The following is a 26,466-nucleotide window of genomic DNA, read 5'->3' on the forward strand; positions in this document are numbered from 1 at the left end:
CATCTATTAAAATCTAGGTTACAGAAAAAACAAAGAAATGCAAAAGTGAAGTTAAAGTCCCACACTAATTATTTGATATATGCTTATAGCAAAAATGATAATCGGGATGGATATGCACTTTCAAAAACAATAACAGAACTAAAGATGTTCACGCTCTTCCTCCTATGTCACTATGAGTTTAAAACATGCTCACGAACCTGGAAGAGACAATCAATGGAAAATATTGTCCACCGATGTATAAGAAATATGAAACACTTGGTTAACAAAGGATATGAATTGCTGAGACAACAGAACATCCTAGAGCGCATTCTCATCTTTTAAACACAAAACGCTCAGCTGAGACTCAAATAAAGCAACAGTTAAGCATTAACAAATCTTGGCAAGGTTATCTATTATGATAAAAAGTTAAATTTCTCTCATCTAAGTACAGGGCATAATTCAGAATGGCATACAGTATCAATTCTGTTGTTTGTTGTAGTATAATTTGGATTGAATTCAAATTAAATTCAGCCACTCTGATTTTTTTCCCAAGTTCTTAGGGGTAGAACCTCTTAAATAGTATGGTCTGATGAAAACAAAGAAACAAGCCAACTATAACAGAAGGCCCTGAATGAGCTTCATCCAGTATTGGAACATTTTAATTCTCATTAAGACTTGCTCTTGACATGGAGAAAGCACTCAATTAAAATCCGTTGGCAGGCGAACCGGGAACTTGGAAGAAACAAGACAAAAAATACTGCATTTATTTACATTGGAACCATGTGTAATGCACATTTCCGCTTCAGGATTGGAGAACTTTATCCTCATTTTAACATGTTGCGAACTTCCATGCTAATTTAAAGCAAAATTTAGAACGCTGTTATTCCTGCAGGAGTGACAAATCAAGCATCAGAATATATGCATACTTATCTCCATATCGTAATTCATGAGCAACCAAAAAATTTCAAATTCTTAAACACAACAAAAAGCACTAATATAGCACCCACAAAACAAACTGTGACCAGTAACCACTCAGTTGATACCTGACTGCTCAGAAGTTCAACAGCAAGAGCTAAATCTCCATTTGCTGCAGCTAGTGCAACTTCTGCCTTAGCCTGCAAAAAATGGACAGTTGATGAGAGCCAAAACTAATCATTATAAAAAATTAATGTGAACCTACATGAATAATCAAACCATTATTTTCCCTTGGATTCAAGTCAAAGATGAAGCATCAATGTTTCAAAGATTTATGCCAGTAAAAATACGACCAAGGTATGCAACTGAAACAAAGTATAGAAAAATGTATACTAAAACATAGATGCATTATACACACAACACAGTAACCTAAGAAATACAGTTATGAGATACCCAAACAAACAGCATTCCAAGGTAAATTCTGGAATTAACTTAGACTAATTATGAATAAGACCATAAATTGGCTGCTTGCTTCAGTTGACAATTGATGAATGAGGCTATACAGTGACTGCTTTTTCGCAATGACCTGTCTACATTTAATCCATTGGTATTGTTAAGAACAAAACTTGAAGCATCATCACTGTCATGTCTGGTACTCACAGCCCGGAACAAACCATGTTTTCCCCTTGTATTCACGTCAAAGATGAAGCATCAATGTTTCAAAGATATATGCCAGTAAAAATACAACTAAGGTATGCAACTGAAACAAAAGCATTAAAAAACGTATACTAAAACATAAATGCATTACACGCACAACACAGAAACCTAAGAAATACAGTTATCAGATACACGAACAAACAACATTAGGGTGTAAATTCTGGAATTAGCTTAGACTAAATTGCGAACAAGACTATAATTTGGCTGTTTTCTTCAGTTGACAATGATGAATGAGGCTATACAGTGACTGCTTGTTCCTCTGACCTGTCTACAATTAATCCATTGGTATTATCAAGAACAACAGTTGAAGCATCATCACTGGCATGTCTGGTTCTCACAGCCTGGAACAAAGTTATAATGTATGCTTTCTGGTGAATTTTCCCAGTTGCTGTGCCACAATCAATATTAGAATCTGACCTACAGCATAGTAGCACATGGATGAATTTACTCTGCATTACTTGGGAGCATGTAAATACTTTAGAAATCTTGCCAGATTGCTATAAAATTTTATGGCCATGCATGCGATAGGTTTGATAACCTTATCATGGGGAGTGTGGTATAATACTATAATGTTTAACTGGTGATGTGCGTCCAAAATAGGTAAATTATAAGGCCCATCAATCCACTCCTAAGCACATAAAAGTTTAAACTATGTTTGAACCCACCTCTTGCACTAGTATATTTTCCTAACTTAATGGGTTCCTATAAGAGTTCAATGTGGCTTTCATATTTTATATGCATTAACATGCTTATTGTGCAGGATTTAAGAGATATTGAGCAGATTCCAAGAGATCCAGCACTACATAGATTTTAGGGACCTGTTCCCTGTAGCAAGAAGACATGAACTCAACTGGCTCAGGGCATTTAATGCCCCTCCTATTGCTGAGAGTTGGACCAGGGACAAAATCTCCTTTCTTAGAACTTTTTTGAGGGAAATGCAGCCCTCCTCTCAAGGAGGCTGCTCCCCACTTTATGTATAAATAAGAGACTCAAGTTAGCCCAATAGGAGATAGAGAAGGAATGAAGAAGCAGAAAGCAAGATTAGGTTTTTTGTATTCTCAAACAAGTTTTGCAATCTTGTAATGTAAGAATAAATTTGTAGTTTTATTCCAGCTCTTAGCTTGGTTCTCCTTTGACAACTCTGAGCATCCTTGGGCTGGGCCCACCCTAGGAGCTTCAGAGCCCTCCTGTACTTTTGTTGGTATTATTCTTTGCATTTGTTCAGTTTCTGACATTAGCAATTATGGAAGCTACATTTTAATGGTTTTTGTGCATGGTTAGGTAGGAGGTTCTTTTAACAATTCTTCATTATAAGTTATTTATGCATGTTATATATATATATATATATATATATATATATATAATAATGATTAATTAAGTAATAATTAGTTAATGAAGAGGCATGTCCCTAAGGACATGACCATTCATAAAGGGCACCTGCCTAAATATATAAATAGGCCCACATTTGTAACAATTTCATCATCTCATACCTCTATACACTTACATATAAATATACCACTTGTCCTATAATGGATATTTACATATTTCAGATCTTTTGAGTCTTCTGCTATGTATATGAACTTTGTTCATAACATTGGTATCAGAGTTGTTCGATCCTCTTGTCACTCAACCACTGCACAGAGCTAGTCTGATCTAGCCTTTGGCGATCAACCCTTCATCAACTTTGTTGTCGTCATAATTGAAGTGTTTCACTACACAAAGTTTGGAGCTTCTCCATTTTGCGGGATTCATTGTCAAGCCTTTGGCAATCTATATATATATATTTAATAAAAAACAAATTTAAAAATAAAAAAGTTAAAAACAAAACCAAAAAAATTAAAAAATTACCTTGATACGCATCCACAGACCACATAGTGATAGTTGACTAGCCACCCCGACAGCAACCACCATTGTTGATCTAACCTACAGGCTATCGGTAAACTACGCACCACCACCGAACTGTAGCAGCGGCTAGTGTTCCCGCCAGTGCATACACAATTGAAGAAAATTGTTGTTATCGCCACTAGGCTGCAAGCATTCGCAGCGTCAACAACCACACCCCGCAACCCTCTCATTTGCATACAGATTTGGTACCACTGCCTCCACTTGTTAAATTATCGTTCGCTGTTGTGCAGATACCATACGACCCACCCATAAAATCGTATGAAATTATAATCTCAAAAGTCACAACTCAAGAATCTCCATAGGTGGTTATTTGTGGGAATATTACATTTCAAGTACAAAAGAGTAGAAATTTTATTAATAAGGGTCACTAATATTATACTTGATATAAGATATATTATTAGATATAATATTATTATATTTAATAATATAATATTACTTATTATATTTAATATTTATCATAAAAAGGTTATTCAATATCATATAAGGATTATGAAGAGAAATATATTATCATATCACTAAAGAGTTATAAATTTCTTATACAAGTTAAAAAACAATATATAAATATAGATATATATCTATATATATATATATATATATAAGTTTAAAGGGAGATTAAAGATATTGGAGGGGGAGATTAAAGATATTGGAGGGAAGAACCCCTTTGAGGGTTTTTTGAATTTTGAAATGCAATTGCCTTTTTGACCCAAAACCTTCACATGCCCTTGATTTTTAAAAACAATTGTTCATAATCAACCTTTTGCCACAAGAAACACTATTGGTGAGGAACCTTATGACATGAGCATTTGTCTTGGCCAAGGAAGATTTGCCACATCATCAACCTTTTGGGGTTTTTGCCCACAACTTGGGGACCTTATCTTCAAATAAGGATATCTCTCAAACCATGAGGGTTCTAGTGGTGTGCCACATACCACTAGAATTAGCTCAACGAGGAGAATCCAACAAAGATGATCTGGACTCGAAAAGCTATAATTTGCTAGGTCATTTTGGTCAACAATGGAGGGGCATCTTCTGGTGTTGCTTGGGTTGGCATCAATGACAACCACATTTCAACAATCTCCCCCTTTTTTATTAATGGCAACACACGTACTCCCCCTGTGATCACTGCTCCCCCTGACTCCATGCCTCTGATCTTCCTGCCTGATTTCTCTCCCCCTTTGACATCAATGGCAGAGGGTGACTCCTCTTGACAAGTTGTCTGTTGCTATGTACCTATAACTTGCCTCTACTCCCCCTGACTGCATGGCTAGATGGAATGGATATCAGTGTGAACCTAGAAGAATCCCAAGCTTTTGCCGAAGATACTCAAAAGTTTCTCGCGATAAGGGTTTGGTGAAGATGTCAACTATTTGCTCCTTTGTCCCAATATATTCCACCTTTATGCTCTTCTCCGCAACTTTTTCTTGAACAACGTGATCCTTGATAGGAATGTGTTTTGTTTTTTAATGCATGAGAGGATTCTTGGAAATGCTTATGGCAATAGTGTGGTCACAGAACATCTGAATGAGCTCATCAAACTTCACCTGAATATCCTACAACGTTTGTTTCATCCAGAGGACCTGATTACAACATGTTGTTGTTGCTATGTATTCTGCTTTCGCTATGGATAAGGAGACTAAAGACTGCTTCTTACTCAACCATGACACAAGACAACCACCTAGGTAGAAGGTTGCTCCACTGGTGCTTTTACGATCATCAACATTGCCTGCCCAATCTGCATCTGTATAAGTTGTGATGGTTAAATCATTCCCTTTTGGATACCATAGGCCAAAATCTGTTGTTCCCTTGAGATATCAAAAAATTCTCTTTACTGCAACATGAGATTCTTTTGGTGTTGCTTGAAAACGTGCTAGCTGTCTAATTGCCTGCATCACATCTAGCCTAGAAGTTGTCATATACGATAGACTACCAATCATAGATCTATACATTCTTTGTTCTACATCCTTGGACATATCATCCATGCTCAACTTGCAACCAGTCACCATTAGGGTGCTAATCTGTTTGTAGTCTTCCATCTAAAACCTTTTCAACATTTCTTTAATATACTTGGTTTGATTGATGAATATGCCGTTGTCTTCCTGAGATATCAGAAGTCCCAAGAAATAAGTCAATTCACCAAGCAATGACATCTCAAACTCACTCTACATATCTAATGCAAACTTCTTTGTTAACATATCGTTATCATTGCCAAAGATGATGTCATCCACATATACATCAATGATGGTCAAACTCTCTTGTTCAACCTTCACATAAAGGTTGTTGTCGGCATTTCCTCTTTTGAAACCTTGTTTTTGCAAGTACTTGTCTACACATGCATACTAAGATCTAAGAGCTTTTTTGAGACCATAAAAGCTTTCTTCAACCTGCAAACATAATCCTTCTTGTCAGTGAGCAAAAACCCTCAAGTTGTTCTATGTAGACTTCTTCCAATTCTCCATTCAGGAAATTTGACTTTACATCCATCTGATACACCTTGATTCTTCTTCAACAAGCATAGTCGAAGAACATCCTGATGGCTTCCATTCTAGTGACGAGAGCAAATGTTTCTTCGAAGTTTATTCCCTCAACCTGTGCATATCCTTTATAGACCAATCTTGCCTTGTTCCTAGTAACTTGTCCATCCTCATTCAGCTTGTTCCTGAAAACCCATTTTGTGCCAATGACATTTTTATCCTTTGGTCGTGGAACCAATTCCCAAGTATCATTCTTTTCAATTTGATCCAATTCTTCATTCATAGTTGTTATCCAATGTTCATCATGACTAGCTTCTTCAAAGTTGCTAGGCTCATATGTGGCTAAGAGTGTAAGATGTGCTTGCTCTGGCATGCGTATCTATCGATTTCTTCTGGTTCATATGCCTTCATTAATGTCCCCAATGATTTGGTCTAAAGGATGGTTCTTTTGATACCATTTCTTGGGAGTCTTGGAAGGTGTCTGCTGATTATTTCTTGTCTCCTCCTGGTTAGCAGTTGTTTCTTCATTTGATTGTTCTTCCTCTGGGACTTCCTCTTTGACCTTTTCTGGTTTTGCTTCTTTTGTTTTTGGTTCACTTGAGGATGAGCTTCCTTGTTCAGCCTTTGGTCCACGAACTTCATCAAATGTTACATTGATGCTTTCAACTATTCAGTTGAGTCTTTGATTATAACATTTGTATGCTTTACTTTTGTGTGAGTAACCAACAAAAATGCCTTCATCTACCCGAGAGTCAAATTTTCCAGTCTTTTGGTCTTCCCTTTTAATGTAGCATTTGCTTCCAAAGACTCTGAAATGTTTGATATTTGTTGGTCTTCCCTTCCATAGTTCATACAAAGTCTTATCACAGTTGCTTCTAAGCAATCCTCTATTCAAAATGTACATTGTTGTATCTACTACCTAAACCCAAAATTTGTTGTCCAATTTTGAATCATTCAGCATCGTTCTAGCCATCTCTTCCACAATTCTATTTTTCCTTTCGACAACCCCATTTTGTTGAGGTGTCCTAGCTGTTGAAAATTGCCTTTTTATGCCATGTTCCTCACAAAAGTGTTGAAATTCTTTGGATGTGAACTCACCTCCATTATCCGATCTCAAACATTTGATTTTCAAATCAGTTTCATTTTCAACCATTTCCTTGTAGATTCTGAAACATTCAAATGCTTCAGACTTCTTCAAAAAACTGATTGTTGTCATCCTGGTATAATCATCAATCATTAGCATGAAGTATTGTTCACCATTTAGTCCCTTGGTCTTCATTGGTCCACATAGAAGAGTGTGTACCAACTATAATGGTTTTGACGTGGAGTGTTCCTTGGTCTTGAATTCAACTCTTGTTTATTTTCCATGCCTGCAATGTTTACACGAGGTGCTGGTTGGTTTTGAAATCTGTGGCATTTCTCTCACAGCTTCCTTTTTACCGATTTTGACAAGGTTTTCAAAGTTGATGTGTCTTATTGTCGCCCAAATTGTACAGACAAGGTGTGACAACGCCCAGGACGGGGGTTGTCACTTTGATCCTCGCCCTCTTCATTCTAGTTGTCTCCCTACAACAGACTATGGGGGCTAGTCCCTATGAAATGTGAAGATGTAAGACTCGTCGGCAATCGACAAGTCTGGGAGACACAACTGAATGGCCCAACAACTTGGTTAAATTAGCAAGTTTGATGATTTGATTACATTGCCTTGAAAGACCAATGCCTTAATGGACTCAAAATGCTTGCTTTAAGTGAATTATCTACCAAGCCACCGATGAACAATTGTTGCTTTAGGATGCTCCACTATCCTATATGAAATGCAACACCTAAAAATCCAAGTGAAATGTAGAATCTTGGTTTATTTTAAATTTAGATGCCAACTTAGGTGAATCCCTCCTCTCAACTATTTTGAAGCTAGCTTCTAGTGTAGGTTGTAAGAGAGAAACCCAAGGGAAGATAGTAAAATCTATACTAACAATACCTCCCCTGGATTTCTAACCACCCGATGCGACTGACACTTCAGAGATTGTGGCTCTGACGACTGCAAGGTCACCGTGTTAACCACAAAAGAGGGTCTAGGCTTCGCAAGCTAGATGAGAAAGGTGTTGAAGAATCTAGGGCAATCAGGTGTAGTATGATTCTTCTTGACTTGATAATAATTTGTGTAGTCTTTTTACTTTTCTCGTTAGCTTAATCTTCTTCTTCTTATTATTAATGCATGTGTGTGTACTTCATCAAACGGATATCTTCTCATTATTAATCTTTTCTTGTTGGCTCTCTGCCAAGGCCAAAATCTCTCTTCTCTTGAGAGGAAAACCCTTTAGTAAGATTATCTTATTGAAGCTTCTTATTGATTAATGCCAAATCTGGGATCCCTAACAAGAATATCCTCCAAGCACAAGTCAAGTCCTTTCTCCTTTCTGCACTTTGTTCCCCGACACTTCCTTCTTTAAACACTTCATTCCCTGGCACTTTGTCCTCCTCCTTCCAGCACTTCGTTCTTCTTTCAACTCTTGGTAAACCTTGTTGCATTTGCTCTAGAAGAGGTACCTTTGATGTGACTCGTTCCTTATGATGATCCCTTTCTTCTCTTCACCAACCAACGAACTTGTATGACTTTAATGGGAGGGTTGTTATGACAGCAAAGACAACATCTTTACCTTCGCACGTGTCACTGTTTTCCTTGTGATGTTGACTTCTTCCTTCTTCGATTGAGAGAGTTCCTTCTATGCTTGAGTGAGGGGCCTTATAGGCCTACTTAGATTGCCCAACCAACTAAGTTATGTGACTATGATTTGTTTTCTACCCTAGAAAACAATCCTCTTAACTTCGGCCTAGACTTCACCTTGTACATTGCACTAGAGGATCCCTTTCTTGTCACTTGATCATCCTTTACTCAGACCTTTTCTTCGTTGATTTCAAAGGTGGATTACATTATCTTTGGAGGAGTGGACAGCCTCTATATATAGAGGATTGTCCCTCCTTTAGGCCGAATTTCTATCTACAGTTTGGATTTCTTCTTTGGAGGTGTCTTTGCTTTGGAGGAGGCTTGACTTTGCTTGTAGGGTTATTCTTTGACTTTTATACAAACACATACATGGAGTAACATGCCCTTAAAGTCTTCAATCATTTTATTTTGACTCCTTGACTCACCTGTAGCACTTAACATGTGCTAGACCTATTTCAATGAGCAAGAAACTTAATGACAAATAATATAAAAATAATTTCTCTTTCCTTGAATAAATACAAATGTCAAAATTACATTTATGAAGACCGAACCTAGTTACATTTCCTTCAACACTCCCTCTTAAATAGGGAGGTATTCATACAACATTGCAAGGTGTTTGGCTATGTTTCAATCTTGAAGAATTCACATAAGAGAAACCAGATTTACAATCCATTTGTTATAGCATCATAATAACCAACATTGTTTTCCACAACAAGGCCTTGACTGGCAGCTCTATCTCTCAATAGATCAGAGCACAATGTTGGTGAAACCAATGACTTATACACGCCTTAGTCATTGTCTCTCAAGGTACATACCCACCCACATGTTCACTGAGTATGACCTTCTAGGACTATTCTTATCTTGAGTTCTCAACCCTCAAATAATATCGGTCCTCTTGCCTACTCTTGTCTTGGATGCCCTACACATCCTCAAAGAGTATCAGATACCTGATGATTACCTACTCCTCCCATTCTTTCTTCCCAAGTGAACACTGAAGACAAGAATGTTGTGTCTATCACTCCCTCTCAATTGAGGAAGACATGCCCAAGTATCCTCTGACAAGGTGCTTGTCCAAGTTCCTTTGTAATTGGGAACTTGTTATAACTCCCTCGTAGCTAGGGACTTGTCCATTCATCAGCGACTTCTTCTTCCTGGGTCCTCCAGCTGCTTAATCTTCTTCCTTTAATATCATGAAGTCTTTGTTCGAACTTCTTCTTGGTGTTAGTTTTTGGTAGCATCGGAAGTGCTCTAGCCTTGAAAATTGGTGGAGAGGCTAAGGCACATGAGTTCTAAAGAACCCAAAAACCGTTTGGTGAAATTCCACCGGGATTGTATTTTGTTAAAATAATTAATATTTTTAATGGAGTTCCTAAGTCTAAACTTAAGGAAATTAAAATATTAATGGGTATTAATCAAAATATGGGTGAGAATGATCTAGAAGGCGGATCAAGTCATGTTTTAATCTTAGTCGTTGATTAGAAACTTAATCTCAGTCGTTGAAAACTCAACAGGAAAATTATAAGATGGAGGCTTGGGGTTCACCTAAAGACACACAAGAGTTGATCAATCAGTTCGATTTTCCTAGGGCAGAGTTTATTAAGGAATTTGAACCAGTGATCAAGTAGTGAGGATCAGAGGTAGTACTGGAAGAAAGTGATTTCCAGTTCCAGTGAATACACGGAAAAGGATAATAGAGCCAGCGCTGGTCCGTGAAGGGACAATGCAGTGGCTGAAGGAGATTGTTGTAGACGGACAGCGGAGAATCTGGAGGAGGTTGACGCAGAAGTGTTGGGGATGAGAAGAATTCAGTGTCGAGAACCGCAATAGTTGATCGGCAGGAGAAATCTCGATTTCTCAGCAGCAGTCCAGGTTGACGTAGTCAAAGGGAGCCTCCACGCAGAAATCACGCAGAGCCTGCATAGGCTCACACAGGGACTGAACAGTGGGCTGGGAACAAAGCAAAATCTTCAGAATCAGTGTGAGAGAATTCTCAATGATCTTCTTAGAGTGGATTGCCATTTTTCTCTAGGGCATCCAAATTGTATTCAAATATTTACTGCCAATAATAAGAATTCTCAGATCTGTTGCACCGGTTTTCCAAAATTGGTTTTTTCAGGGGACGATTGTCCAAAAATAAGTGTGTCAATGTGATTGTTCATATGCTAATCTTTCTCTTTCCTTTTAAGTTTTAGTTCTAGTTTATGAAGTCTACAACTGAATTTATTTTGGTATTTACTAAACTATTGGTAAATAACTTATCATAGATAAGTAGGAGAAATAAATCAATTATTTCAGCAAATTTTCACATGGTATTGGAGCAAGGTTCAGGCAAGATAGAAGCAAAGAAAAAGGCATGGAGAACAGTAGGGATCAGAATATTTCTGAATTAGCTTCCAGGCCAAAAGAGGAGCTTGCTTGCTTATCAAGTTTTGCATCAGTCGAGGACTGATCCATTAATAGCGGGGCTTTAGCTCATATGACTGGAGAACAAGCATATTTCTCGAGCTATCAGGAGGAACAGATGAACTTTCAAATCACAATGGGTAACAGGATGAAGCACACCCTAGTAGGAAAAGGAACCGTTATATTCCAGACAGTAGCAGGACATAGTCTTCGGGCCACGAATGTACTGCATGTGCCAAGTATGGGAATGAATTTGATTTCTGTCTCTTAATCACAAGATAAGGGATATAATGTATACTTCATTGGTAATAGAGTATATGTCAAGCATCCAAAGTGGAAAAATAGAGCCCCGATTGGAACTCGAAGCAACAGATTATACAAGTTGCAACTCGAGTCTCCTATGGCACTAATAAGCAATAATGTTGATGGAGAAAAAGAATTAAATGAGTTGTGGCATAGGAGGATGGGACACTTACATCATGGGGCATTACGGATGCTCAAGGAAACTATTATAGGGGTTCCAGTGCTTATTACCAAGCAAGATGATACATGCAGAGGCTGCGTGCTAGGTAAGTATGCCAAAGCAGCATAATCCAGAAGCAACAGTAGAGCTAAGAATGAATTAGGGTTAATACACTCAGACATTTGTGGTTCGATGTCTACAAGGGCCATCAATGGCGCTGAGTATCTTGTTACCTTCATAGATGACCATTCCAGGAAAACTTGGATCTATTTTTTGAGAACCAAAGATGAGGTCTTTGATCGGTTTAAAGAGTTCAAGGCTCTAGTGGAAAACCTAACAGGAAGGAAGATCAAGATATTGCGCTCAGACAATGACGGAGAATACATGGATAAGAACTTCACTGATTTTTGTGCAAGAGAAGGGATCCAATGAGAATGGACAACCACCTATAATCCAGAGCAGAATGGAGTCACAGAAAGAAAGAACATAACTATTGTTGGAGCAGCAAAGGTGATGTTATATGATCAAAATCTACCCAAGTTTTTATGGATAGAAGCACACAGCACGGTTGTACGCATTCAAAACAAGACTCCTCACAGGGCCTTAGGAAAGAAGACACCAAAGGAAGTTTTCACGGGAAAGAATCCAGAAGTAAGTCACTTCAGGATATTCATAAGTGTAGCTTATTGCCATATTCCAGAAGAGAAGCAGAGCAAGTTAGAGCAGACTGCCGAAGTTGGGTATCTAGTAGGTTACAACGAGACTTCAAAGGCATATCGTATCTACATTTCAAGCAGCAGAAAAATTGTAGTAAGGAGGGATGCGAAGTTCATGGAAGATAGAACCTTCGGGAAATCTCGTGAGATGCCATTTGAAGAACAAGATGAGGATGCTCCTCTAGTCTAGCAACGGGGATCAAATCTAGCAGGAAGACAAGTATCTGGTTCAAGCACGGTAACCAGTACTAGCATCTCCTCAAGAGAAGAGGAGCCAGGAGTTTCACAGTAGGTATAGGAATAGGAATATATGGAACCTCCCACCACCAGTGGAAGAACTAGCCGAGAAATACAACAAACTTTGAGGGATGCATAGGAATTCATTGGAGCTCCTAGAGCTGAGAAAAGGCAGCGTAGACAACCTGACAGGTACCAAGCATTGGTAGCTCAGGTCGATGGGTGGATGCCATGGTAGAAGAGTACAATTCTATCATGACGAATGATGTTTGTTAAATTGTACCAAGACCAGAGAACAGATCAGTTGTAGGTTCGAGATGGATCTACAAGATCAAGTATGTTGCAGATGACAACGTAGATAAGTACAAGGCTAGGTTTGTCACAAAAGGATATGCACAAAAGGAAGGAATAGACTATGAGGAAACCTTTGCCCCAGTAGCTCGGTATACCTCTATCAAATCCATTATATCCCTTGCAACACAGATGGGATGGGAGATTCATCAAATGGATGTCAAAACAACGTTTTTGAATGGGGTGATAGAAGAAGAGGTATATATCGAACAGCCAGAAGGTTTCAAAACACTTGAAAAGAGAACTCATGTGTGTATGTTGAAGAAAGCCTTGTACGGGCTAAAACAAGCACCCAGAGCTTGGTATGGTCGAATTGACAGCTACTTACAGCAGTTGGGATTCATCAAGAGTGATGTCGATCCCAATCTTTATTATCTGTTGGTAGAAGGTGAGTCGTTGATTCTGGTATTGTATGTGGATGATCTATTTTTGACAGGATCATCCAGACTCATAGAGGATTGTAAGAAGAACCTAGAAACTGAGTTTGATATGAAGGATTTGGGGCTAATGCACTATTTTCTAGGATTGGAAGTTTGGCAGTAGGATGGTGAGATCTTCCTTGGCCAAGGAAGATATGCATCAGAAATTCTGAAAAGATTCAGAATGCAGGATTGTCGACCTATGGCTACGCCTATGATTACCAATTGGAAGAAAATAGATGCTTCAGGAGACAAGGAAGTGGACCCCACCTTATACAAACAACTCATTGGATTGGATCACTTATGTATCTAGTCAACACCAAGCCAGACTTGTGTTATGTTGTCAACAACCTTAGTCAGTTCATGGTGGAACCAAAAAGGGCACATTAGGCAACAACAAAGCACATTCTCAAGTATGTGTGGGGAACAGAAAAATTTTGATTAAGGTACACCAAGGGCAATGATATCGAATTGAGTGGATTCACTAATGCAGATTGGGCAGGAAGTTCAGTGGACAGGAAAAGTACCACTGGGTATTGCTTCGATATTGGATCTAGGATGACCTCCTAGTGCAGTAAGAAGCAAAAGTATGTAACTCTAAGCTCTGTTGAAGCTGAGTATATGGCAGCTAGCAAAGCAACATGTGAAGTTATATGGCTCAAGAAACTGATTGTAAATCTATTCAAGAGAAGGACTGAAGCGACAAGGATCTTCTATAATTATCAGAGTTGTATCAAGCTCTCTGAAAATACAATATTTCATGATCGCTCCAAACACATCGATATCTAGTGCCACTTTATGATACTGTGTTCAGCGTGGCCCAGTACAGTTGTAGTACACTCCCACAGGAAATCAGGTGGCAAACATACTCACCAAGGCTCTAGGAAGAGCCAAGTTTGTTCAATTTCGGCAACAGATGGGTATGTTGGAAAATCCCTTTCAATAGAATGATGCAGTGTTTGAGAGGGAGTTGTAGTACAGATGTAGCAATGGCAGTGGCAGTGTCATGGGTAGCAATACAGTAGCACCAACAACACAGTGTTGATGGCAGCAGCAGTGCAAGAAGGAGGTGCTTCAGAAACAGAGCAACATGCAGGTGGACATTGTTGCTAGAGCACTTTCCTCACTAAGAGGGAGTGTTAGTTCGGTGAAATTCCACCCGAATTGTATTTTATTAAAATAACTAATATTTTTAATGGAGTTCCTAAGTCTAAACTTAGGGAAATTAAAATATTAATGGGTATTAATCAAAATATGGGCGAGAATGATCTAGAAGGCAGAGCAAGTCATGTTTTAATCTTAGTCATTGATTAGAGACTTAATCTCAACCGTTGAAGACTCAACAAGAAAATTATAAGATGGAGGCTTGGGGTTCACTTGAAGACATACAGAAATTTGATCAAACAGTTCGATTTTCCTAGGGCAAGGTTTGCTATGCAATTCGAACTAGTGATCAAGTAGTGAGGATCAGAGGTAGTACTGGAAGGAAGTGATTTCCAGTTCTAGTGAAGATATGAAGAAGGATAATAGAGCCAGGGTTGGTCCAAGAAGAGGCAACGCAACAGCTGAAGGAGATTGACGGAGAGGGTCAGCACAGAATCTGGAGGAGGTTGACACAGAAGTGTTGGGGATGAGCAGAGTTCAGTGACGAGAATCACAGTAGTTGAACGGAAAGAGAAATCTCGATTTCTCAACAGCAGAAGCAACAGCAGTCCAAGTTGGTACAGTCAGAGGGAGCCTCCACACAAAAATCACGCAGAGCTTGCATAGGCTCACACAGGGACTGCGCATTGGGTTGGGAACAGAGAAAAATCTTCAGAATCTGCGTGAGAGAATCCTCAGTGATCTTCTCTGAGTGGATTCCATTTTTCTACGGCGTCCTCAGATCCACTACACTGATCTTCCCACATTGGGCTTTTCCAGGGACGATTGTCAAAAAATAAGTGTGTTAATGTGATTGTTCATGCGCTGATATTTTTCTCGCCTTTTAATTTTTAGTTCTAGTTTGTGAAGTCTGCAACTGAATTTATTTTGGTATTCACTAAAGTATTGGTAAATAACTTATCATAAATAAGTAGGAGAAATAAATCAATTATTGCAGCAAATTTTCACACTTGGTAGGGCACCATCCATCAATCACTTTCCTCCCTTCTTTGTCATGTCATTGCTTCCTTCGTGGAAAGTGGCCTTCTTGTCATATATCAAGTTCTCTTGTCATTTGGTTATTTCTTGTCATCTTGTCTATGCTTCAGACTACTCTTCACATGGATGCTTCTTTGTACTTGCTTGTTCTCATGCTTTGATCTAGTAGCCCTTCATGACTTCATCTTGATATTGCTTCAACATTAAATGGTGATTTTGTTGGATGGTTTCTTCATCATGACATCTTCGTAGAGTAGAATCAATGATCTACACCTTTCATATCTCCAAGGTCTTGAAAGGTGTCAAGGGTCCTTTGATCTTTTTCTTCCTTAGTCAGAGTTGTCCTACCTTCTTTTTGGAGATGTCTTCAATGGATCTTTGTCAGATAGTGATTCTTTTGTATCATGGTGTTCTTCACATGCTTGATCTCTTTCTTCATTTGCTTCTTCTTGGATAGATAGGTCAACCACCTCCTGCTCCTTGTGAGAGCACTTCCTCATTGCTTGCTTCTAGTGCTAGTCAGCATTTCTTCTTCACTAGCTTCTTCATCAACAATCTTATACTCCTTATAGTTGTGGTTACCGAGAATAGCTCTACTAGTTTGTCACAAATTTCTTTGGATGTCTCTAACTTAGAGACATAAGGAATGAGAGAGTCTTTGATGGACTCTATTAGAATCCTTTGAGCTCTTGTATCATCCTTATTATACTTGGCAAAGGCTTGAGTTTGTTCCTTAGGAGGAATAGTAACATTCCCTTTGATGTGTTCTAGGAGTTCATTCTCCTTGAGAAGTAAATCAGTCCTCTTCTTCATGCAAGAAAGTTATTGGTACCTACCAATTTATTGCTTTCCTTCCAAAAAGGCATTGGTGTATATTCAAACGGGGACATATACTTGATAGATTTTGAGATGTAGTAGACTTGCTTTCTCCTTGAAGACTTGATGGCTTGACTTCCTTAGATCTTGATGTTCTTCAAGTTGCTTTCTCCAAGTGGACTTGACTTGATGATGAGAGTTGCTTGATGACTTGTAGCTTGATGTAGGTCCTGCTTTGATTTTCTCTTCTTGTAGGTCCTGTTGTCGCACAGAGTGTCTAGGCAGCACGACAACGCTCAGACCGAGGGTTGTCACCCTGATCCCCAATCTCTCCATTTAGGTCGTCTCCCTAGGCTAAGGGGGGTAGACCCTATGGGATAAAGGAAGACCAACTGGGAACCAACTGGGTTGGGAGACACAGCGAGGCAATTTGAGCGCTTGATTAATATTTAAAATTTGATTGAATTTTTTAAACGTTTAAGACCGGTGCCTTTATTAGATGAAGTGAAAAACTGAGTAATTGGTTTGCTGCTTAGAAAATAGAAATGGAAACAAACCCTTTGACAATTGCTTGAAAATATTTATTGAAATGTCTAGCATATGATGAGCATTAAAACAACCAAGCAATAATTAATTTCACCAAATGCGAGATATTCAATAGATGCACAAAGCTTTAGCAATTTAAACTTCAAAAGATCAAATGCTTTAAATAACCATAAAATTTAAATGCTAACCAGTTTCAAGGAATGATTCACCACTTTCATATAGCTAATCTTTAGATAAAATTTAAGCGCGTTTGACTATATAAAAATGAAAAACATTAATCCCACATTTAAAACCTTTAGCCTTAAAAAAAAATACACCAAAATTGTAAATGTGACAAATCCTTGAGTGAATATGCCAAGACTAAATGTGACAAAATATTTTTTTTTAAAGTTATTTTATATATTTCTTTATTTTTTTATTATTTTATTTTTTATGAGATTTTTTATAGATTAAATGAAAATCTAAACCAAAAATAAATCAAACCCTAAAATTAATTTTTTATGCCCTTTTTGTATTTTTGTATTTTTATATATTTTATAGATTGTAAAATTCTAAATCTAAAATCAAAATAGAATAAAACTAAAATCTAACGTATCTAAAACTAAAACCTAACTTAAATAAAATTAAAATCTAATCTAAACAAACAAAAAGAAAATACGCTAACTTAAAATTCAAATATGTTCTAATCATGTTAACCCTAAGCTTCACCCACGCATAAAAAAATCGACAAGTGATGGTTGACGGAGGAACACAGGCCTAGCAGCTTGAAGACTTCGACAGCAATCTCGGGGTTCAAGGGAGCCACGTGTGGGATGGCCAGCGGATGGAGTGATGTGTGGAAATGGCGGGCAGCAAAGAGAGAGCAGTGTGAATGAAGTGTTGGACTAACGCATGCAGAGGGACGTAATGGCGTAAGGACTGCGTGAGGCAGTTTTGAGAAAAGGGAACGCAGGTGGTCGATTGAGGGAGAAGAACGCAGAAATGGCAGCGGATTAAAGTTCTGGCAGCATGAAGACTGAGGGTTTGAAGGCTACGTGGAGGAGTCGGCAGCCTGTAGGTAGATTGGACGTGGAATGAGGCTGCGTGAGAGGCAGGGACGGATGCGATGGTGGATGAGGAGACCGAGGGAATTAGAGCGTAGGAGAGATATCTGCCAGCGGGTGAGGGAGGTGAAGGAAAACCCGACTGCAAATTTGAGGATAGTGTGGAGAGGTGAGGGCCTGATGAATTTGCAGCGATAATGGGCAGATGTGGTAGCGAAATTTGAAATGTGGAGAGGTGAGGGCCTGATGAATTTGCAGCGATAATGGGCAGATGTGGTAGCGAAATTTGAAAATGCAGCGAGTGAATGAAAGAGAGGAACAGTCGAGAGCTTGAATGGAGTGTGAGGGTTATGCAGTGGGTTAGGCTGAAGGAAAACTCTGCCGATCATGGATCAGTGAGACAAAAAACCTTCCGGAATGTAGATCATCACTAGAATATTAGGTTTACCTAGGTAATTACATGACACTGATCTGCTAAGATTATTTACAATTTACACATGCAGACTGGGTTTACAAAATAACATGATCACGCTGATGATGATAGTCCAATCACACGGACATATCGATCAAGCGCTATCCCTTTTGTGAAAAAAGGGGGTGTACTGCTATGGGTAGTTGACACCAGTGTTTTACGACTCCGACTCCGACTCCGACTCGGCCGAGGATCGACTCCGACTCCGACTCCGACTCGATAATGACTCGGCCTAGTCGATTTCAATGACTCGGTCGTTGTAAAAAATACATTAAATATTTATTTTTTTTATAAAAAAACATAATTTTAAATATTTTAAACATAATTTTAAAGATTTTCATTCATGTTTCCAAACACATAGCATTATAATATAGATGGAAGACAACATATGATCAAAGTAGGCTCATGAACCAATCCATTATATCAAAATGGTACCCAATGGCTACATAGTGACCTAGCCCATGTAGTGTTGACTTTTCCTTGGCAATTCAAAATCAAGTCTGTCTAAAACACTATCACAAACACACTAAAAAGCCACAACACCAAGCACTTTGCACAGCAGAAAATATACAACAGTGAATCAATGAAGTACACAATTTTTGTCAACCCAAAACTTGTTATATTACAATTTTCATACAATAAACATAGGGCTCCCATACCATGGATCATGGCCCTTACAATTAGCCCTGATGAAAGAAAAACTAGGGCTTGATATCAACAATCTATGATCCTCAATCTGCCCAAGAACAAGAACAAACATGACTTGCTAAAGAAGTGCTTACACCAGCCCTTTCAATCCACTTGTCTTGAACACTCGACAAGTCCTTTGCCACCTATACTTGCAAAGAGTACTATTGTTCCAATGCCTCTGCCACAGCTGCTCACAAGGTCCTTTGTACCTTCAGATTCTCTTGCACAACAGCTCATCAAATTTTGGCTTCTATCAAAGGCACTGCTCCTCCAATGTCATTGAACTTAGGCTCAAGCGTCTACTGCCTTCACACAGTGGTCTGCAACACCAAATGAGACTGTTCATAAGCTAATCAAATCTTCCCTCTAACAATAACAAAGCTACTCTGAAGTCACTGCACTTGGGACACCAACAAACAGCCCTCAACACAATAACCCAACTGCTCATGAGACACTATATAGGGCACATACAGCCACTGTCCAAACCTTCTTGTTGAACAAACTTTAACTCACAACCCACAGTAATCTATCTCAACAAAAACTCAGCCTACATACCTTTCAAGGATTTTTGTTTCAGCCCTGAAAGTCTTGGTCCTGTGCACTTTAAACCACAGAGGATTTTCAAACCTCTTTAGGGCTTTTGCAACTGCCTCAGGTCAAACCCTAACTCAGCCACATCAGACCTCTGAAACTCTGTGTATACCTCACCTTTTAGGTCTTAACTCTCCTGTGCATATAGTTGAGGAACTTGGCCCTCACACCAGCTGTTCCACAGGCCTTACAGTCTCCTTCTCCAGAAAATACAAGGGTATCGGCCCTCCTCTTGTGCACAGAAATTAACACGGCCTGATCACAAAGATAAACAACAAACCATATGCCCAGAACCATGCATCAGCTACATGTCCAGCCCTCCTAACTCAACTTGTACCAGAACATAAGAAGCAGAGAAGCAAACTCGTCCTACCTTCTCCTCTCTAGCTCAGCTCCTTGAAGTCTGCGGCTACTTGAGAGTTTATACACTAGCACACTGATTGTAATTTGACATATCAAGTCTTCTCCTTTTACTGCAGGCTTGCAGTTTGCCACTCATAACTCAAACATAACAATTTTTTGGATAGAATGCCAATCAGGTCAGCTTCTGTAATGAAGGTCATCCTCCTTTTATGTATGAGACAAAGCTCAGCAACCATGTCAATCATGATTTACGCTGCCCAGCCGGTTTTCATTGACTCGGCCTGGTCAATACGGACTCGGTCTGGTTGACCGAGTCAACTATGACTCGGCCTGGTCATTGGATGACTAGGCCGAGTCATAGTTGACTCGGCCAACCTAGCCGGTTAGCTGGCCTGGTCGTAAATTTTTTTATTGGCTCGGTTTGACCAGACCGTTTCCGAGTTGACTCGGCCTGGTTGTAAAACAATGGTTGACACATAGTGGTCAACATCTGGCTCTACTTGGGGACACGTTGCTACACTGTAGGAATGTGAGAATCCAAAATCTGCATCCACGCAACACACAACAAAACATAAGTAGTGTCCATCCAAAAATCATCATATAACATTAAGCACAGGAAAGATATAAGCTCTTCATTTATTAACTATCTAGTAATATGAAAAGTAAATCTAATCCTAAAACAGAATTGAAAATGTTGAAAAAACAAGGAGTATGGTTAGAAATACAATACAGAGGATGACCCATGGCATTAGATATCATCTTTGAAGAACAGCTTGAGCATTTGGCCATTTGCAGGTAAATCAAGTGGTTCGCCATCCAATCTGCTCAAGTGGAATGAGTATGGTCCAGCAATATCTCGAATAATGTATGGTCCCAGCCATAAACTATCAAATTTCTTGTGCTTTCCTAGTTTTTCATTCTTGCGATCCAAAAAAAGTACCATATCTCCAACCTGCAAAGATCTAGATCGAAATGATTTATCAAAGCTTTTCTTAATGTTAGATTGATTTTTACATATAGTATCAAAAGTTGTCCTACGAGCCTTATCCAACTCCACAATTTGATCTATTTTATTTTGAACGTCATCTTTATTAGTGGAAAAATGTTGAAGGAGCTGATAAGCTGGCAATTTCAGGTGCACAGGTAAGGTTACATCCAAGCCATAAACCAATTCCAAGGGACTTTTACCAGTAGATTTCTTTTTAGTAATCCTATCTGCCCATAAAGCATACTTGATTTTGTTATCCCAAGATCGCTTATTATCTCCTACTATCTTCTTGATAATGGTTATGAGATTTTTATTGCTTGATTCAGCCAGACCATTACCCTGAGGATAGTAATTTGATGAATGAGATAAGACAATGCCATACTTAAAACAAAAAGATGAAAATTCTGAAGAACTAAAAGCCTTGGCATTATCAGTAGTGATCTTAGCGGGGACACCAAATCTAGTAATGATATTATTTTCAATGAAATCCATAATGACCTTTTCAGTGGCATTCTTAGCAGGGATGGCTTCAACCCATTTAGTGAAATAATCAGTAGCAGTCAAAATCCATGAGTAGCCATTGCTAGAATTTTCATGAAACTTCCCGATGAAGTCCAGACCCCAATGCTGAAAAGGTGCCTCCACAACGACAGGTTGTAAGGGCAGGGCAGCAAGCTTCTGTTTCCCAGTGAACAGTTGACAAGCTTGACAACTTCTAACAAACTTATGCACATCAAAAAAAATTGAAGGCCAATAATAACCAGCTCTCAGAATTTTGTGGGCAATAGTTCTAGCAGCATAATGACCACCACAAAATCCTGAATGAAACTCAGAAACTAATTTCTTGGACTCAATTTCATCAACACATCTAAGTATTATGCCCTCAGGATTTCTCCATCCAAGGCCATCCTTCATAAGGCAATACTTAGTGGCTTTTAATATAACAGCCCTTCTCTTATGAGCGACTAAATGGTTAGGACATGTAAGATTTATCAAGTAATAAACAATGTCCTTGTACCATTCATGCTCTCCTAATCTCTGTAGCTCAGGCGAAGATAGATCGTTAAGACAAATCAAACCAAGAGCCTTTTCATTACCTTCGGTCAACATTTGAGCCAAGCCTTGGCCTTTGACTAGCTTGGTGGGTCTAATCTCTAAATCATACTCTTGTATTTTAGTAACCCACCTAGCATGATTCCCTAAGCAATCAGTTTGAGTTAATATATCTTTAACAGCAGAATGTGGGACAAAAGCAATGATTTTAGAATAACCCACATAAGTTTTGAAACGCTTAAGTGATTTGACTAAGGCATAGGCTTGCTTTTCCATGGTATTGTACTTTAATTCAAAATTTTGAAGCGCTCTACTCATGAAAGCAATAGGTTGCTCATGACCATCTTTATTTTTCTGCAATAAGACGCCAGCGATGGTATCTTCCGAAGCAAAAGAGAAAATCATGAAATCCTTAGAGTAATCAGGACTAACTTAAACAGGGGCTTTTGCAATAGCACCTTTGATTTCCTGAAAAGCCCTTTTGTTGTCTTCTTGCCAAACAAATCTTACATCTTTCTTTAGAAGACTCTGAATAGGCTTAGCTATTTCTGCATAATTTGGAATAAACCTTCTAAGAAAGTTTTTTTTTCCAAGGAAAGACTGAAGGGATTTAAGATTATGGGGAAGAGGAATCTTTTGGATAGCCTCAACTCTTTCAGGAACAATCTTAATTCCATCTTTAGAAATGATATGGCCAAGTAATTTCCCTTCGGTTTCTCCAAAAACAGACTTAGTCAGATTTAAAGAAATCTCGTAGTCTCTACATCTATCAAAAATTTGCCAAAGATGACTTATATGACTAATACCATCCTTAGAAAAAATAGTAAGATCATCTTGGTAAATTTCAATAAATTTCTCAATTAACCCCTTGAAGGCATAATCCATAGCCCTTTGAAATGTAGCCCCAGCGTTGGTTAATCCAAACGGCATTCTAATGTATTCGAAAGTACCCCATGGTGTGGTGAATGTGGTTTTGTGACGATCTTCCTTCTTAACCCATACCTGAATATACCCAGAAAAACCATCTAGCAATGACATCATTCCAGAACCGGTTACTCTTTGCAACAAAGTCTCCATGTTTGGCAAAGGGCAATTATCTTTCTTACATGCTAGATTAAGGTTTCGAAAATCAACACAAAGCCTTATCGTACCATTCTTTTTCCTGACGATCACCAAGTTGGAACACCATGTTGAATGCCTCGTTTGAGCAATAATTCCTACTGCAAGCATCTTCGAAAGCTCTTTCTGAACCAAAGGGGCTAACTTAGGATTAATCTGCCTAAGCTTCTGACGAAAGGGTTTAGCATTTTCATCTTTCAAAGGGATAGTGTGTTCCATGACATCCCCCCTATAACCTTTTAATTCATCATAAGAAAACACTAAAACATCCCAATATTTGTGAAGTAAATTGGTTAACTTTTTTCTTTCCTCAACACTAGTACCCTTACCAATTTTAACAATCTTTGGGTTAGTAGGAGTGCCAATGTTTACCTCGAGGTATTCGCCCGGATCCATTTTATTCTCCTCTTTCAACTTTGTGGCATCATGCCTATCAAAGTGTTGTTCTAAAGCAACCACATTCCTAGGAGTAGGATTTATGATATGCTCATGATTACCAGATCCATCCTCCTCAGAATTTATCCGAAAATTTTCAAACTCATCCAAATTATCAAGAAAACGAATCACTTGCTTTTCATCATTAAAGACCTGCCAATGCTCTGAGTTATCTGGAACAGAAGGCCTAAATATAACTTCCATTTTAATCTTATCCTCAATTAGCCCATCAGACAATTGCAAAGTAGAAGCAGCGACGGCAAGTTCATCTGCCAATCTATTATGCTCTCTTGGGATAGCTTCAAGGTCAAAGGCATCAAAGTATTCCATAGTATCCCATACAGCATTTCGATAATTCCTTAATCTTTGATTTCTGCATGTAAATTTATTTTTAAGCTGCATGATAATTAAGTCAGAATCCCCCTTAATGCTAAGCAACTTAATTCTTAAAGATTTTGCCAATTCAAGACCCAACAATAAAGCCTCATATTCAGCGACATTGTTGGTTGCTTCGAACTCCAATCGATAGGCAAACTTGAAAATATGACCAAGGGGAGATTTTAATACTATTCCTGCACCTTTACCATGCCTAGACGATGCACCATCAAAATACATGTACCAAACTTTATCATTGAGATCCTTAATCTTTTTATCAACCTTATCATCAGGAGGAACTATGAAATTAGACATGATAGCGTAATTCCCAATGTCAAATTGTTCTTTAATTATCTCGTTGTGAGGTCTCTTAGGATCTTCAACATGGAATTTTCTCTCGGGCTCTCTATTAAGTCTCACAAAACCATCACCTCTAGGAGAAGGAATCATAGCATATGACCAATTCATTTGAATACTCCCTCCTAGATCAGAAGCCCATTTTCTGGATAAAAGCATACCCCAAGCATCAGGCACATCAACAACAACAATGTCCATAACAATCATAATGTCAGGGTAAACTGATAAATGGACTTGTAAATCCTTGATTAGACCATGAACTTCAATCTTTTTAGAATCCATGGCGCATATATTGTAATAGGGTCTAGAAACTCTTAAGTTAAGTTGTTCCATGACCCTCTTAGTCATGACACACGCTGATGCACCAGAATCAAGCATGCAATTATTCAATTTGTAACCATTAACCATCAAAGTGATAAAAAAAGGCTGATGATCTTTGTTATCCGAGTCTAAACTTTGCAAATATATGGGAGCATCATGAAAATCAACTTTCGGGGTCCTCTGTTGAGGAATATTTGCTTGAGGACCTTGAATAGCTTTTAGTAACTTATCTCTCTGGGAAGGAATTTTCACAATCTCGGAGACAGGAACCCAGATTTGCACATTATTAAACCAGCTTCCCAAATCGACATCTAATCCAGAGTTTAAACCAGGGTTAAAAGTTCGAGGGGGAATTTGATTCCCGCTTTGATCTTTATCCCTTCTCTGATAAGTTAAACCTTTATCTCTAGCAATTTCCATGATTTGCTCTGGAGAGAGTTTTTCGCCATATAACTTAGCTAAAATGTCATCTTAATTTTCAAGGTTATTTATACCAAAAGCTGACAACAAATGCATAACATCTCGACTATTTTCCTTAACCTACATCCAACCGTTCATAGACAAAGGGAACTCGTTACCCACTACATTTATTTGATCACCCACCCCAAACATTCCATTATCCAAAATTCTTCTAACGATGGGACAAGTAGCCTCCTCATGAAGAGCATCACAAACCCGACAGTAAGGCGGAGCATCATCGACCAAATTAGCAAGTGGATTTAGAGGTCTCTATTCACTAGATTGACCCTTCTTTTGCCAATTATTATTTTGATTATTATTATTATTTATGGGCTGGAAACTTTGCGTTTGCGCTCTTTCCATTTGGACCAACCTATTCTGCAAAGTAGCTATCTCCTTAGCATGGTTAGATGTTAATTTCACTTGACTAATTTCCATGCTTTCTATCTTTTGGAGCAATTTCTAAACAAGCTCGCTATCAAGTTCTTGAACCTCTTTTCCTTTAGGTTCTTTCAATTTCGTTGAATGCCTATCAAAACCTGGGATTTCAAACTTCCCAGATGTTGCCTTATCCTTTTCAAGCTCTACAGCTAAAGCTTGATAATCCCTATACTCAGGAAGTTTAGCACGCCTCAACTCATAAGAGGGCTCAGGGCTAAAGGCATCAATATAAAAATCTTGAAGAGATTTGTCGGTAGGTTTATAATCTTGAGGTAATTCCTTAATAATATCGTTAAACCTTTTGTTAAATTCTTCAACGGTTTCATTCTCTCTCTTTTTGATTATGCTAATAGCTTTCACGAGGTGTCTTCCTTCTCTCTTATCTCCATACTTTTCCTTAAAGGCATTAACGATCGATTGCAAGGAATCAAATGAATTCCAAGGCTTTTCTGCAAACCATTCGTGAGCATCGCCCTCCAAGGTCAGAACAAAAAGAGTCATTCTAACATCTTCATGATTAAAATCAGCAGCCCTTGCGTACTTACCCATCCATAAACTAAAAGCTTTCAGATGTGAATTAGCACTAATTGCATTATTTCCTAGAAAGATAGGCAATTTATCCATCCCATGTGTTGGAATATCATTGGGATAACCTTGAATGTTAGAAAAATCGCAAGGGGAAAATATATCCATGATGTCGTGCTCGACCGGGCTAGTAAAAAGGAAATGGATATCAGATAGGGCTTCTTGTCCGAGATTAACAAGAAGTGTACGAGAAGAGAGTTTGTGTAATCGCACTCTGAGAGCCCTTTCAGGATCAGGAGCAAGATTAAACAAACTGCTTGGATGTCTTCTAGTATACACTCTTGCAGAAGATAGATGAAGTAGAGTTGCCACCCGAACAGAAAGTATGACACGGAAAAACTCGAAAGGAAAGAGCTAAGGACAGGAAAG

At 38.5% G+C, this 26,466-nt stretch overlaps 1 protein-coding gene across 1 annotated transcript in view; it reads right to left on the reverse strand.

Moving 5' to 3' along the window:
* Positions 1 to 359: 359 nt before the first annotated feature.
* The window catches only part of RBL15 (RHOMBOID-like protein 15), a 330,258-nt gene continuing 304,151 nt past the window's right edge, over positions 360 to 26,466 (reverse strand). The window contains 2 exon segments of the mRNA XM_089378613.1: positions 360 to 865; positions 1,023 to 1,094. Of these exon segments, the coding sequence (XP_089234739.1) occupies positions 860 to 865; positions 1,023 to 1,094 (78 nt within the window). The 3' untranslated portion in view covers positions 360 to 859.

This window comes from Pinus tabuliformis, chromosome J, assembly GCF_031772625.1.
Source record: "Pinus tabuliformis cultivar Carrire ecotype Pingquan chromosome J, CPIR1, whole genome shotgun sequence".
In the NCBI taxonomy this organism is placed as follows: Eukaryota; Viridiplantae; Streptophyta; class Pinopsida; order Pinales; family Pinaceae; genus Pinus; species Pinus tabuliformis.